Source organism: Sciurus vulgaris, assembly GCF_902686455.1.
Source record: "Sciurus vulgaris genome assembly, chromosome: 2".
In the NCBI taxonomy this organism is placed as follows: Eukaryota; Metazoa; Chordata; class Mammalia; order Rodentia; family Sciuridae; genus Sciurus; species Sciurus vulgaris.
In genome coordinates, this window is record NC_136462.1 from 41,747,392 (window position 1) to 41,761,586 (window position 14,195).

Genomic DNA, 14,195 nt, shown 5'->3' on the forward strand with positions numbered 1-14,195 from the left:
ATTTTTTATTTTGAGACAGGGTCTCACTAAGTTGCTGAGGCTGGCTTTGAACTTGTGATCCCCCCTGCCTTAGCCTCCTAAGTCATTGGAATCACAGGTGTGGGCCACCAGGCCTGGAAGTTCATGCATTTTTAAAGTAGAATGGATCCACATTAACCAATTCACTTCAGATGTTCAAATGAAATAAGAAAGACTAATATGTGTTCAGCACCTTACATGGCTGGGCTGTAACAGGATTTTAGGAAAATCCCACTGAACCAATCCATAAATAATCTCTTCTTAGCCTCTCTGGCCCATTTTGTGAATATCAAAAGGGCCAAGTTTGAGTTTGGAGGCAGGGTCCATCACTATGTTACTCATATATTCTAATAAATATTTGGACCTTTGGTGAATTTAACTCCAAAAAGACTTTGCTTGATTATCTTGAGAAATGGATACATCAAGCAGGAAGACGGGGCAGGGAATGAACCAGGAGCAGGGAAATCAATGACCCAAACTCACCGATAGATGATTCCCTTCTCATGTAGGAACATGAGTGCAGAAATGATCTCCGCAGCATAGAATCGAGCACGCGCTTCATCAAAACGTCGGGACTTCTGGATGTGGAACATCAAGTCTCCACCATTCACAAACTCCATCACGAAAAACAGACGGTCCTGGGTAAAAACAGAAGGTGTAGCAATTAGCCTAGAGTTCAATCATGTTGTCTTGGGGTGTGGCAAGGAGAGGAGAGACTGTCAAGGGAAGTACTCCATGACCCTCCTGACAGTTGTCAGGGACAGAGGTGGGTCTGGATGGTTGGATCCCTCAGGGAGGGGTGATGGCTGGACCCCCTTCAGGCAATTCCATACAAAATCGAATTTCCATCAGTAACAGGTAGAGAAGGCACCAGGAGCCCTTGGTTCTGGCTGTGATTCTGTACCTTAAAGGCCAAGTAAGAGAACAGAGTGACGTAAATAGAAAGGCAAATGTCTCCATCTGAGTGTGGGGGGCTAACCATAGAAAGTGAAGGATATCCAACAGGCATTTTAGTCCTCCTAAGTGGGCAGAGAACAAAGAAAAGGGAAAACCCTTTAGATAAAATCAGCCAAACAGAGGTCTAATGATGGTCTCTGAGGAGTCTCCACTGAGAAAGTCCCTTCGTCCATCAGAAGATCCAGAGTCAGAAGTGGGAGTGTAACATGAATGGGGGCCATCCTTACTGCAGGGACTCTCTCCCCGCTGGTGAAACAGATGCCTAAAAAGTTACCTGTGCAGATCCTAGGTGCAAAATAAGTGGTATAACAAGTGCTGTACAAAGTTAGATCACCTATCAAAAGAAACGTGTACATCTCAATTAAAGAGGGATGGCTGTGACGTACAGTGTCAAAGGTTTTGATTCAAGGGTCTCTGTGATCAAGAGGTTCCTCCCTCCTCCCTCTCTCATCAGCATCTGTGAAGTTCCTGGTGACCTGGTGCTGAATGAAGTGCTGGGGACCCAACAGAGAGAACCACAGACATAAAGCAGTTCTACCTAGAGAAAGCCTGGAGCAAGAAATACATGGTATTTTCTTTTAATAAAGTTATACAAAAAAGCAAATCTAGGAGCTGGGGTTGTGGCTCAATGGTAGAGTGCTTGTTTGAGGCATGTGTGAGGCACTGGGTTTGATCCTCAGCACCACATAAAAAATACATAAATAAAACAAAGGTATTGTGTCCATTTACAACTAAAAAATGTGTATTTTAAAAATTTTTAAATTTTTTTATTTTTACAGACTGCGTTTTGATTCATTGTACACAAATGGGGTACAAATTTTCATTTCTATGGTTGTGCTCGATGTAGATTCATACCATTCCTGTAATCATACATGTACATAGGATAATGATGTCTGTCTCAGTCCACCATCTTTCATACCCTTGCCCCCACCTCATTTCCCTCTACATAATCTAAAATCCCTCCATTCTTCTCTTGCCCCCATCCCCCACCCCCATTATATATCATCATCCACTTATCAAGGAAAACATTCAATCTTTGGTTTTTGGGGATTGGCTTATTATTATTATTATTTTTTTAAATCAAATCTAGACATTCTGGTAAAGAAAAACAAAGGGCAAGCAGAGAAAGCAGTGACATCTGGTCACCTGAGTGGGGGTCAGGGAAGGGTTCTAAGCAAGTTACCTGTGAGTCAAAGCCTGCAGGGTCGAGTGCCATTCATTCACAGGCTGGGATGCCTTTTGGCAGGGGTGGGATGTGGGAGGAGGTCGCTATGTGGGAAATTGGTACTTTACCAAAGGCTGTGTATTCCAAGTCCCTCTTTATTTGGGGTTCTAAGTGCCACCAACTTTGCTGGGCAGGTTGCCACACATTCCCAGTTGAACAATAGGCAGGGAGACGTGCGTGCTCTGGCTCACCTCTCATTGCATCACTGTGTAATCAAGCAGATCCCTATCAGAAGGCAGTGTGACTTGTGACCTCCTTGTACCTATTTTAACTAATACCTGAATTAGAAGGGGAAAAAATCCCCTGTGCTTATTAAATATATCTATCTCTACTAATAACAAGCAAAAATTTAAAAGTGAAGGGGGAATAGCAAGATTTCCCCAAACCAAAACCACTCCCACCACCAACACAACTCTTCAGATTGGCCAACATAAGCCAAATGGGAAACAATATAAATATAGCAAGCTGTCTGACTAAGCTGGAGGCCCTCGTTTGAGTGTGAACCACAAGGGGAGAGGCAGAACTGGGTGGGACAGGCTCTGATGAGCAATGGCTACCCTGTATTTTCTCTATGGGAAGGACTCAGGTGCAAGGAGCAGGTTAGTGGTGGGCGGGGGGAGGGTAAGCACACACTGGAGACACCTCCCAAAGCTCCATTTGCACAAGAAGTTTTTAAGCTACCATGGTGCTTATTTGGAAGAGTAGCTGCCGGGGGCCTGACGAAGAATAAGGTGGAAAAGTAACCCCAAAGCATCCCTGGGCGAGTAGGTCAGCCTTTGACATTTTGTTAACTAGCCTGTTCACCTTTGGCATGGATGTGACTGACAGCCACACAGCCTCCACTTCCTCTGAACATCTGATTACTGGAACTAGGTCAGTAGGTGAATGGCCACACTTAGGCTGCCACAGTTTGCATCCTTGGCAAGGGTTTCTAAGTCAGTAGGCATCAAAAAACATAAGGGCACTCCAAAGGAAATTTTACCCACTTCCATTGCACAAATGCATGTGTGTGTGCGCGCGTGCACGCACACACACACAATTTTTTTTTTTTTTTTTTTTTTTATCTAAAGTCCTAAATGTCAGGTTCTGGGTTAAACGCTGTCTGGGGGAGAAAATGCTGCCCTCTGGTCGTGCTCATTCTCCTCCATCTCAGATCCACCTAAAGCCCTGGAGGCAGATTCTCAGATAACACCCATAACTTTGCACCCTCTCCCTGCCACACAGCAAGGCAAAAAGGGGTCACAAGCTTCAGAACTGCAAAAATACAGATCAATCATTCTGTGTCTTTTCAGTCAGTCTCATTTCGTACCTCCTGTCTGGCACCACCTAGAACAGAAGGTACAATTCACAGCCCTGGGGCTACAATCAACCCTTGAAGCAGGCAGGAAGGGGAAACAAACAGGCCCCAAGATGCAATAAGGATTTAATGAAAAGGAATGAGCCATCCTATCAAAGGCCTCAAGTGATATCACAAGGCAGAAAAACAAAAATATGCCTATCAACTAGCAACATGATTTTTGCTGCAAGGAAACCCTCTATTTACTTGCACTTCCATTTACCCTATTTTAAAAAGTCTGCTGCAGACGGGGGAAAGATTTACCAGCAATTTCTTGAAGATTCTTATTGCAGAGAAGGAGATAAATGACAAAAATTTCCAGTGCTCAGAAAAGAAGATCTACTTATCACTAGGTGGGGGAGGTGAGTGAGGGGCCATCAGCTGAAATAAAATTTTATTAAGCATGTCATCGCTGCCTTCTAGCAAGTGTGCAATAAATGGTAGCTGATGGTGCTACTGCTGGTGGCTCTAAAGAAGATCTTTTCAGTTTAAAAAAAAAAGATCATAAATGTGAGTGTGCCAACTGACTTCAGTTAAAGCCAAAGATGCAGATATGCACAGAAAGGACCAAAAATAAAACCTATGGCGTAAAAGAAGTCAGTTTTGGGTTGTGGGGATCTGGGGTGACATTTATTTCTTCATACTTTTCAGTTCCTCTCAAGGTTTCTCTGATGAATTTATCACTCTTATCATCAGAAGCCAGGGTTACATGTGCTTCCTTCATGATTTCCTTATTTTGATCTGAAAGATGGACGATATTGGGAAAATGTGGCTTTAAAGCGGTCTTAGCAGTTATTGAGGAAGCGGAGATCAGAAAGTGGCTACAAACACAGGGACCTTCACATCTTGTACATTATTAAGGGACACTAGTGATGACCCTTTCCCTACCAAGGGCCTTTCTATTGCCTGAAGTGACCAGGCCATCAGGTCTGTTGGAACGGTCTACAAAATGAGAGTGGATTGGCTCTGGTTTGGGTCCCAGGAGTCCAGGGGATCTGAGTTCTGGTACATAGGCTGCAGAGTACCTACTGCAGTTTTTAGAGGCTGTTTATACTTCCTTAAAGTTTCCTGGCAAGAACATTTGCTTAATAGGCACATACAGTCTGCCAGGGCCTAAGTATCTTGAAACTGAGGAGAGCCCACACCTGCTCACAGACATAGGGACAGAGTGCATTACCCAGCATGTAAGTGCAATGGAGGGGTCAGAGGGCATCATGGGGACACCCAGCAGAACATCTGAGCAGACTGGAGGCTGGGGTGGGATATGGGGGAAGCTTCTGAGAAGAACTGATTCCCTAGGCTTGAAGATGAGGATACACAAATCAGGTCAGAATGGGGACTGAAGAAGGTGCAGAGAGGCACCGACACCTGAAGCTAAGGTCTGAGGCGGAGTGCAGGGACTGCACAGCTGCCAGGTGCTGAGGTGGCCAGTGTGAGGTGTCTCACTGTCACTCTACTGCTATTTTCATAATCAAGCATTTGTAGAAGAAGCCAAAGGCTAGTTAGGGGTGTTTTACTTGACCCCATCCCAGGTCACCCACAACTGAGAGCTACACGACTTCAGCTCTATTAATAAACATGATCACTCACCTACTGGTCTCCATTAGAATTTTAAGGCCAGTGCCTGGGGTGAAACAGGTGGCAACTATGGGATCTGGCTTGTAAAAGACTCCAGTAAGTGTTGGAACATGCCGCATGTAATAAAACAACGTCAGCCACAAAAACACATCACTCCAGCAAAATTTTATTCCTTTGTCACTAACTCCATTGACCTACAGGAAACCTTTCACATTTAGTGGATGCCTTTGACAAAGCAGACACCTACACTTGAAGTTCTGGAAGGAGGGAGAAGATAACCTTTCACCCATAACTCCACTCACCATCTTTACTATTTAAGAACTAGTATCACTGATTACTTGCCAAATGCTAAATGATGCTTTACCAATTCAACAGTGAGGCAACTAGATGAAGCAGTTTTTGGAAATCCTGCATTAGGGAGGTACCATATGCTGGATTAAGATAGATGTGAGTCACTTCTGGGGCAAGTTAACATTCTAAATCCCACCCTAGGCAGAGATGGCATAGGAGGCCTCTTTCTGTATTTAAACTTATATACATAGTCATTCTAGGTTTTCTAAAGTCCAAGTTTCCTAGAAACTGAGCTTAACATCTGTACAGCTCCACTGGAGGTTTTGGCTGCCCTAAAGTAAATTTGCCTTGACCTGTATAATAAGAAACCTAAGGTCCAGGAAGCTGGTTTCACCTCAGTCCTAAAGCCAAGTGGCCAAGCCCTTTGTCTATCCCTTGCTCCTCTCTTTCCTCTCTGATTCAACAGACCACAAATGCAAGTCATTAACATGGAATGATGAAAACTTGGGGGAATAAAACAACTCAGAAATCCCTTTGTCCCCACACCTGGGTGTGAGTTACAGGTACAAAGGTCATCAGGCCATTGTCTGGTAATAATAGAATTCCTGTCATCATCTGCTCTGGTTGCATTAACTTGCTGCAGCCTGGGCCAACTCTCTGCCCTGATTCTCAGTCCAGAGCTGCTACTTCTCCAGGCCAAAGGGGACAAAAATATCCCCTGAACTGACAGTGGCTGTCACTAGTGGGCATTCCTTAAAGCTCCTCTTTATGGATTCTTCTTAGAAGCTAAAACTAACAGGTAACTACAAGAAGAAAAATCAGAGATCAAAGTCTCAGGTGGATGCAAGTGCTATGCCAAAATGGTACCAATGACAAGATGATGCTCTGTAGAGTGAACACGGACCAGGGACAAAATCCTGTCAGGCAACTGTGGCAGACAGCTTTGGAGGTATCGACTCAGGTGCATGGTGAGCCTCTTCTAGAGCACTGCCCAGCTTGGTTTTGTGGTAAGTGCCTCCTATACAACTAATCGGACCAAGCTGGCGCTCCCACAGTCTGTTTCCCAGAACATTTAAACTGGGAAAAAGAGGTTTTAATTTAGTCTGGACTGTGTATGGGAAATGGCGAAATGTGACTCAAGGAGCTGAGATTGCCTTTGTGGCATGAACATGTGCAATGCCTTGTGTAACAGAGTGGTGAGAGCCTGGATGGACAGACTGATGGACGGATGGACTGAATGACATACAGATGGACAGGTGTAATGGACAGTCAGATAGATGGGTGGGTGGGTAGGTGGGTAGATGAATGGATGAGGGGAAAGAAGAAGCAGAAACAGAGTGAGACAAAAACAAGGGGTCAGGGGAGGGTGAGTGATCTAAGAAGGAAATGACCAGGGTTCCTTGAATCTTCCTCCGACAGTCCTGGCTAGTTTCTGCCCTTGGATTCTAGGCCTTTTGTACATCCAAGTCTTCATTTTTAGTTCTACCTTTTTCTAAATAGCCTGGGATAAATTTACTCTTTACTACTGAGATGATTTTAACTAAAACACAAAGCAATTTTAGTGAGAGAATTCTTTTTTCATATACCTAGGATAATAACAGCAACAACAACAGTGGCCGTGTAAGGATTAACCAGAAGCAAAGAGGCGTGCACAGTGCCAGGCCTGGAAAAGAACCTCAACAAATAGAAGCTATGGGTAGAAGTATAGCTAATCGAGGAGAAGACCTTGTGGCCAGTGCCAAAGTCCCTGCTAAGTCACCAAGAGGAGCATGGTGCAGTGATGGTACCTGGGCTCTGGAGCTACAGAGTTAGGAGGTACACACTGCTCCTGCTGCACCTATTTCAACTCTCTCAAAACTCAAATCTGCACATCGAGGATAGCAAGATGGTTGAACTCACAGGCTTATAAGGACAAAATGAGTTAAGAGTTCCATACAGTGCCTGGCACACGGTAACTGCTCAAAACATGTTAGCATCTACTATTATTATTCTCATCATCATTGCCGCCTCCACTACAGCTTCAGGCACCATGGCTGTCCCCCAGTTGCAGCAGGTGTAGGATGGTACCCTGACTGGAGCTGCATCCCCTTGGCAGTGAACTTCTCTGAGCAGAGGAGGCACAGACAGTGCCTCCTTATGGACCTCTTGGACTGGCACAGGTGCACACTTACACACAACCACATGTAAACAGGATGAAATAGCAGCTGAATCAGCAGCTACAACAGCACCTCAACTCTCAGGGTAGGATAGGAAGCTGAAGGGTTCATGGAGATGGTCAGACTCCTAGTCAAGTTGCTGGGACACAGGGGCATTGCCTGATGTCTTATAGTAAGGTCTTGACCAGATAAGAACTTTCCTTTCTGGAAAGATCTTGCTAATTAGCAAGGGGTTACAAAACTAGGTTTGATAACCAAATACCTTAACCACAGTCTCAGTTCCAATCTGCTTCTAATGTTCTAATACTGAACAATAACTCTTATTCTCTACTTTAAAATAATGTTAGTACTATTACAAAGCAAATGTGCTCAGAGTGCAACATATTATTGTGAGACTTTTTATAGTAGCTATTCTCTTCTATAAAGTTGACTCATTCTTATAACCAGATTGAGAAAGATTTTTCTCTGTTGAAAACAGGAATCTACAGTCCTCATGATTTGCAGATGTAACTTTCATTTGACAATGTGTCCTTTTGGAAACCAAGGCAGTAAGAAGGCAGTAAGAAACAGTCAAGAAACTCAGGAATGCAGTGGGATAGAGCTTACCTTTGGAAATAATTCAAAGAATAGAAAAAACATATATTTATGAATAATTTAGTTACTGCTGTAAGGCAATGGTAATCTGGGAGCCACATCTATACTTCTTTATCCAAATTCTAAGAGTAGCTGTGGAGTATTTTTATCTGAATAGCATCCCCTCCACAGTATCCAAAGCTGTAGAGAGCTACTAACAGCTGCGGGCAAGGAGAAGAAAATCTCCAGTAATAGCATTGTGTTGAATTTCTCCTAAGAGCTATTGCTTTATTTTTTTTCTCTGACAAAGTCATGTACAGGGTGAATAGAGAGTTCAAATCAACAGGAAACAGTTACTGACGTCAAAGAGGTCACAGTGGAAAATCACCCGTGTGAGGAAATCGATTGCACCACGTCTGAACTGGAAACCACTTGAATTTAATCACATTAAGCACAATTAAAAGGCTGAAAGGAAGCAAAGAGGAATGGGAGTCAAATGGCTTAATTTTTTTTTTTGACTTATCATTTTGCATAGCCCAGAAGATGTCAGAATTTGATCACCTAGCAGCCTCTCTGTCAAGCCCATGGGCAAGATATGTCCTGTCTGAGCACAGAAACTAGTCTTGGGGAAGGCGAGATATGTCTCCAGCATAACATGCCTTGCATTTCAAACCTGGAGGAACACATAGTTCTTTTCAAAGATTTTCCTGGGAATCTGGACCCACTGCCCCCATCTCTCATCACAAAACCTGACAAGACCTACTGGTATATGTACCAGACTGGGAAATAAACTAGCAAGTTGGCACACTGAAAACCATCCAGGCTGGATATTCTTTAAAGCCTAAATAAGCAGAAAACATACAATCAGAGACATGGCAAAGTTGGGGTACAGTTCTCTCCTGTGTGTAGCTCCTGTGATGTCTCTGGTCTACATACAGCGAGCCCAGTATCCCTGTGCTAGACTGGGCTGGCTTCACACACTTGGTCATGTTTTCCATGGAGGACCAGACACTTTTAAGGCAGAGCTCAGATGCTGAGTGGTATACATATCTATATCTATATGTCTATCTATATCTATATGTCTATCTATATCTATATCTATATATCTATATCTATATCTATATCTTTAAGAACACCAAGCACCATGCCTGGGTTGTAGTGGGGTTCAATAAATGGTTAGGGAACTAACATAGCAGGAGACCATTTTTGTATGCTTATCAAATTTAAATGAGGACTTTAGAAAAAGCAGAACAAACTGCTGAGATTAGTTTCACACGACCCTTTTATGTAATTAAAACACAAAGAAGTGAAGTTCCTTACCTACTGTTGAAATGATTTGTGGAAGAGTTAAATAAGGGAATCAGGTCTGCTGATGCCATTTCACTTCCCTTTACAAGGTTTTGTCTTTTTCATTTATTAAAGGGATTACATGCCATCCATAGTTCAAAGTAATTACAAAGTAAAATTGAGGAAAAAAAATAAAGAAAATGAAAATAAGTCACCCATAATCCTGACAATCAGAGCTAGAAACCTAAATGCAAAGAGAATGTTTCCAAAGAACTGGAGAGTTGAGGGCAGATAAGAAACTTACAAGGTAATTTTAACTAGATTTAATTTCCCCCTTAGGTCCTAATTACATTTCACACTCTACAGCATGTTTAAAGGAAAAGGAGAAAATGAAAAACACCCTTCTCTTTTCACTTACGATTACATAACACTTCCTGATACAATCAGTTATGGAGACCACAATTTTAACAGTTGCATACTATTCTCATGCCACTTCTATGAAGTCCTATAATTAGTCGGACTGCTAATTAAGTTAATGGAAATTAGAGGACATGGTCGTAATAGCACAGTTTTCACACTGTGATAAAGATCACTTTTATTACCCTGGTAAAGCAACCATTTCTGAGGGCAGATGATTGCTAACTAGACATGGTGTTTAATTTTGATTGGCTAATTAATCATTTAGACATCCCTAGCCTATGGAGCACCCCCTGGTGCTTGAGACGCACATGTGAACGGCACCTCCGGATCAAAAATGTCCCCATTCGAATGACATTAAAATTTAGATTCACCAAGATCTCTTAGGTAATTATTCACTTTTTTACAAAAAGATTTTAGTCACTTAACAAAAGCATGCACAATAGAATTCCTTCAAGTCATTATTTTACAAAGTGCAATTCTCTTCATAAAAACTTTGGTTTAGCATAAAATAATAGGCTCATTGAAGATATTTATAGACTTCGTTTGTATGTGGGTATAGAATAAAAATACCATTTCAGTTATTTAGCTCACTTTTCGTGGCAGAGGTGTCTAAACTTTACAAGCTTTTTTAAAAGCCAAGATTTCATCTCTCCCTCTGATCTGTAGATCCATTAGATATTTGAATCTGTGGGAGGAGATTCTGGGTTATCTGTCTGATTAGACATTTTACCCACTTTGAAAACACTGGTCAAAATATTCCATATCTCTCTTGTGATGGTGTCTGGGAATCCGTGGAGAATCTACTCCTTTCTCCTCTGCTCTCTGGCGGTGATATACTTATTGACATTTCCACCTGGAATATAATTCCACAGGCTATTTGGAGTTTGGTTCATGCACTGCAGCCACAACAATCTCTTCTCTGGCCCTCTGGTCAGAACAGGATCTGTGTAAACAAATGATTTACTCACAATCCCTTCCCAAACCACTTTTGCAAGCTGGGCTAGAGACTGATCTTTCACTGTGGGTTGAGGAAAAAAGGTACAGGCCTTACTGCAGAGGTACAGAGACTGTAAGGGAGCTGTGGTGGGTTAACTGGAGATCAGATGGGCACTGCACACCCCAAAGATGAAAGCAGATACCAAGATGCAACTCCAGCGACCTCACACCAGATCCAATAGATGGATAGCTCTGAGTCCTTTGGTGGACTGGCTTCTTCTTGGCACTTGCTTTTTCCTCCTAAGAAACCACATCCTTCTGATTCCTTTCTGATATCCCACACTTCTGTATCCTTTCTTAGAACTGCCTCTGAAATTCTCTTCACCCTTCACAGATACTAAACTCTTTCCCATTACGGTTGCGCTACACCAGATATGGACACTGGCGATATGGAAACCTAACCCCCACTTTCCCCAGTCCGAACTGTGTTTCTGACAAATAAAAACCTTACCGCTAGATTTCCCTGAACTCATTATATTCCATTTTCCCCAGACTCATAACTGGCCAGAATCCTGGCCATGCTTCCTAAAAAGTCCTGTTGAGTCCACCTCCTTTGTGTTTCCTTGACTCCCTTTCCGTGATCACTGACTTGGGGTCAACAGGCCCATGGTTCAGTCTTCTTTCCAGAACTGCTACCCTATCCTTCTGCAGAGAGCAACCAGAGATGCCTTCTGAAGTGCAGTCTTCTGTGGCTCCCTGACTTGAGATCTTTTGCTGGTTCCTTTCACCTCCATGATTGGATCCTGAGCAAAGGAAATCATGACCTTGTTTCTTCATCATACCTGTATTTCCTCTCTTAAAATTCTGTTTCCCAGGCATATCATGCAATTTTAAGCTTCTCTATCTTTGCACTGCTGTTCCCTATGTGGGAAGCTGTCCCCTACTCTGTGACTGTAGGGGTCCCTATACATCCTCAAAATGTAGCTCAGATAGTCCCTCATCTGGGAAATCCATCCAACCTCCCCAAAAATCAACTATGGCTTTCTTCTCTCTACCATACGGTGTTATAATGGCCTTTGACTGTAGGCAATTAAAGGGTAGATCCATGTTTTGTTCTTCCTTATAGGGGTACATTGTTTGTGCCCCATGAACATTTACTGAATTGAATTCAAACTGCAAGATTAGTTCAATATTATCATTCAATATAGAGACAACCAATACCCTTGATGGTTAAGGTCTATTTTTAATATTTAGAGGCCACTGAGTTTTGAAGATAGCACTTAAGGCATCTCTATTATAAGTTGAAATGGCATTTCCATAAATAGAAAACAAAAGTAAGAAAACAGTCAGTTTGCTCTCATAAAGTACACTCACATTATGAGCACAACTTCCATGCTGGTTGGTAAATGTTTCTTAAAGCTCTGATTATCTCTGTTTCTAAAATCCAGCCATGTGCAGTACAGATAGGATGGGAAACTGACTCACAGGTTTCCCTGTGATGCTACTGATTCAAGGACTTGTTGGTAAAGTGAAAGTATAATGATTAAATGCCAAAACAAGAGAAGCTGCATATTTCCATGGCTTGCTTTTTAACATAACCCATTTAAAACACATGCTCAGTGAGCTAATCTTTGGCTCCCTGTTGCCCCAGGCTCTGACAGCTCTGCCTTACCACATGGCAGGCTGCTCCGTGGAGAAGTTCAGCAGGCTAGACTTCTCCATCCAGGCTAGCCCTAGCTCACACACACTGCACACTTCCTCCAGCTCAGAGGTCCATCCCTGCAGCCACTGACAGCTGTGAGGAGCCCCTAACAGGAACTCTGCCTTTCTACAAACTCAGGAAAAAAATGATAATGTTTATATTTTTACAAAGATTTGATATATTTCATTTTCATATCTAAAAATAAATTTATCTGCTAACCTGCTTGACCTCCCACGTTGAGGACAGATCACCTGATGTAAGGCTACAGTTTTCAGTCAGGGGAGATTCTCCCCTTAATTGATGGAGTCTTGGTAATGTCTGATGACACTGGCTGTCACAACTGGGGAGGCACATCTGGCATCTTTGAGGCCAGGGGAGCTCCTGAACATCCTACAGTGGGACTGGAGTGCAGCTCTGTGGTTACAGTGCTTGCATGTAATGTAGGGATGGATGGGCTCCATCCCTACCACTGCAAAAATAAACAAATGAACAAATAAATAAAATCCTGCAATGCACAGGACAATCCCTTCAAGAAAGGATTATTCAGCCCACATGTTAGTAACAGACAAAAGACATTGCACCATGCAAATCAGTGATTCTTTAAGAAAAACTTTTTACCACAAAGGATGAAAATTTCCCCACCTCCAGATTACTAAAATTATTTGACCTACTGGTGAAGATCAAGGTCGTGGGGGTAAAAAGTTCCGTACAATGTGGCATGGAACTTTCTACAGATCTGTCCCCAAAGCCCAAGTAAGGAGGGACAAAGTAAAGCGGCAGGCCCTAGAGTCTACAGGCTTCTGGAAAAGAAACTTAAAGTCACCTCTAGGTCAATTCTGCCATATTTGTTCCTTAGTTTTCCTGGTTGTGTCTAACTCAGTTTGAGCTGTCTTTTGCCATGGGAAGACACATTAGTGCAGAAGGTCAAGGTTCATGGTGGGTTTGGGTTGGTTCCCACTTCACATCACCTCAGAGAGCACCAAGGAGACTGTGGCTCTGTGCTCCCTTGGGGCAGAAGGGGCCAGAGGAGAGTTGAACAGGAAAGTGGCCAGAGCCACTTCCGGTGTTCCCAGGCACGGAAATGGAAAACACGTATGGGATAAAAGGGCAGTTTGGCTGGAAGGACTCTCCTCTTTTGGTTCATTTGGGAATCACATATCATTTTATGTTTAAAATGTCATAAAACAGGAGGATGACATTAAGAAACTCTGGGAAGAGTTCTACCTAAGTGGTAAACCATGACAGACCAGAAGCAAGCAGGAGCGAGTTCAAAATACAGCAGGCTCTTTTGCTGGACAAACACATTGAAAGTTGGGAGCTTCCCACAGAAGGGAAACAGGAACCCCCTGGGTGGCCCCAAAGAGAGGAAATGGAAGGTCTGCTGGGGAAATTGAGTCAAGGGACTAGGTTACAACAGAAGGCAGGGAATGGACCTTGGCAAGGAGGAGCAGAGTTGGTCTTGATAGCAAATGGTCAATACGGCGGCAGGCAAGGGAAGTGGACAGTGTCCTTGCAGCCTGGTGCAAAGGCTGCTGGTGAAACAGACCAGCCTACCCAGAGGGCAGGGGAAAATCATGCAAATCACAATGGTGATCAAGGGATTGCTTTTCCCATTATGCCTCTTGCTGTGACCCCCAACACCTGGGCAATAGAGTCCATCACCAACCAGAGATACCGCCAAGCACCCCTTCGCTCCTCTGTTCCTAACACAATGTC

General features: G+C 43.1%; 1 protein-coding gene and 1 long non-coding RNA gene across 2 annotated transcripts in view; both read right to left on the reverse strand.

Moving 5' to 3' along the window:
* Window positions 1-14,195, reverse strand: part of PRKCH (protein kinase C eta) — a 228,341-nt gene that overhangs the window by 72,761 nt on the left and 141,385 nt on the right. The window contains exon 10 of the mRNA XM_079125830.1: window positions 502-656. Within this exon, the coding sequence (XP_078981956.1) occupies window positions 502-656 (155 nt within the window). The remainder of the gene's footprint in view (window positions 1-501; window positions 657-14,195) is intronic.
* On the reverse strand, window positions 8,389-12,270 carry LOC306653558. Its single transcript, XR_013761755.1, has 2 exons — window positions 9,271-12,270; window positions 8,389-9,232 (listed from the first exon to the last, which is right to left on the reverse strand). It is a non-coding gene; the product is annotated as an uncharacterized lncRNA (long non-coding RNA).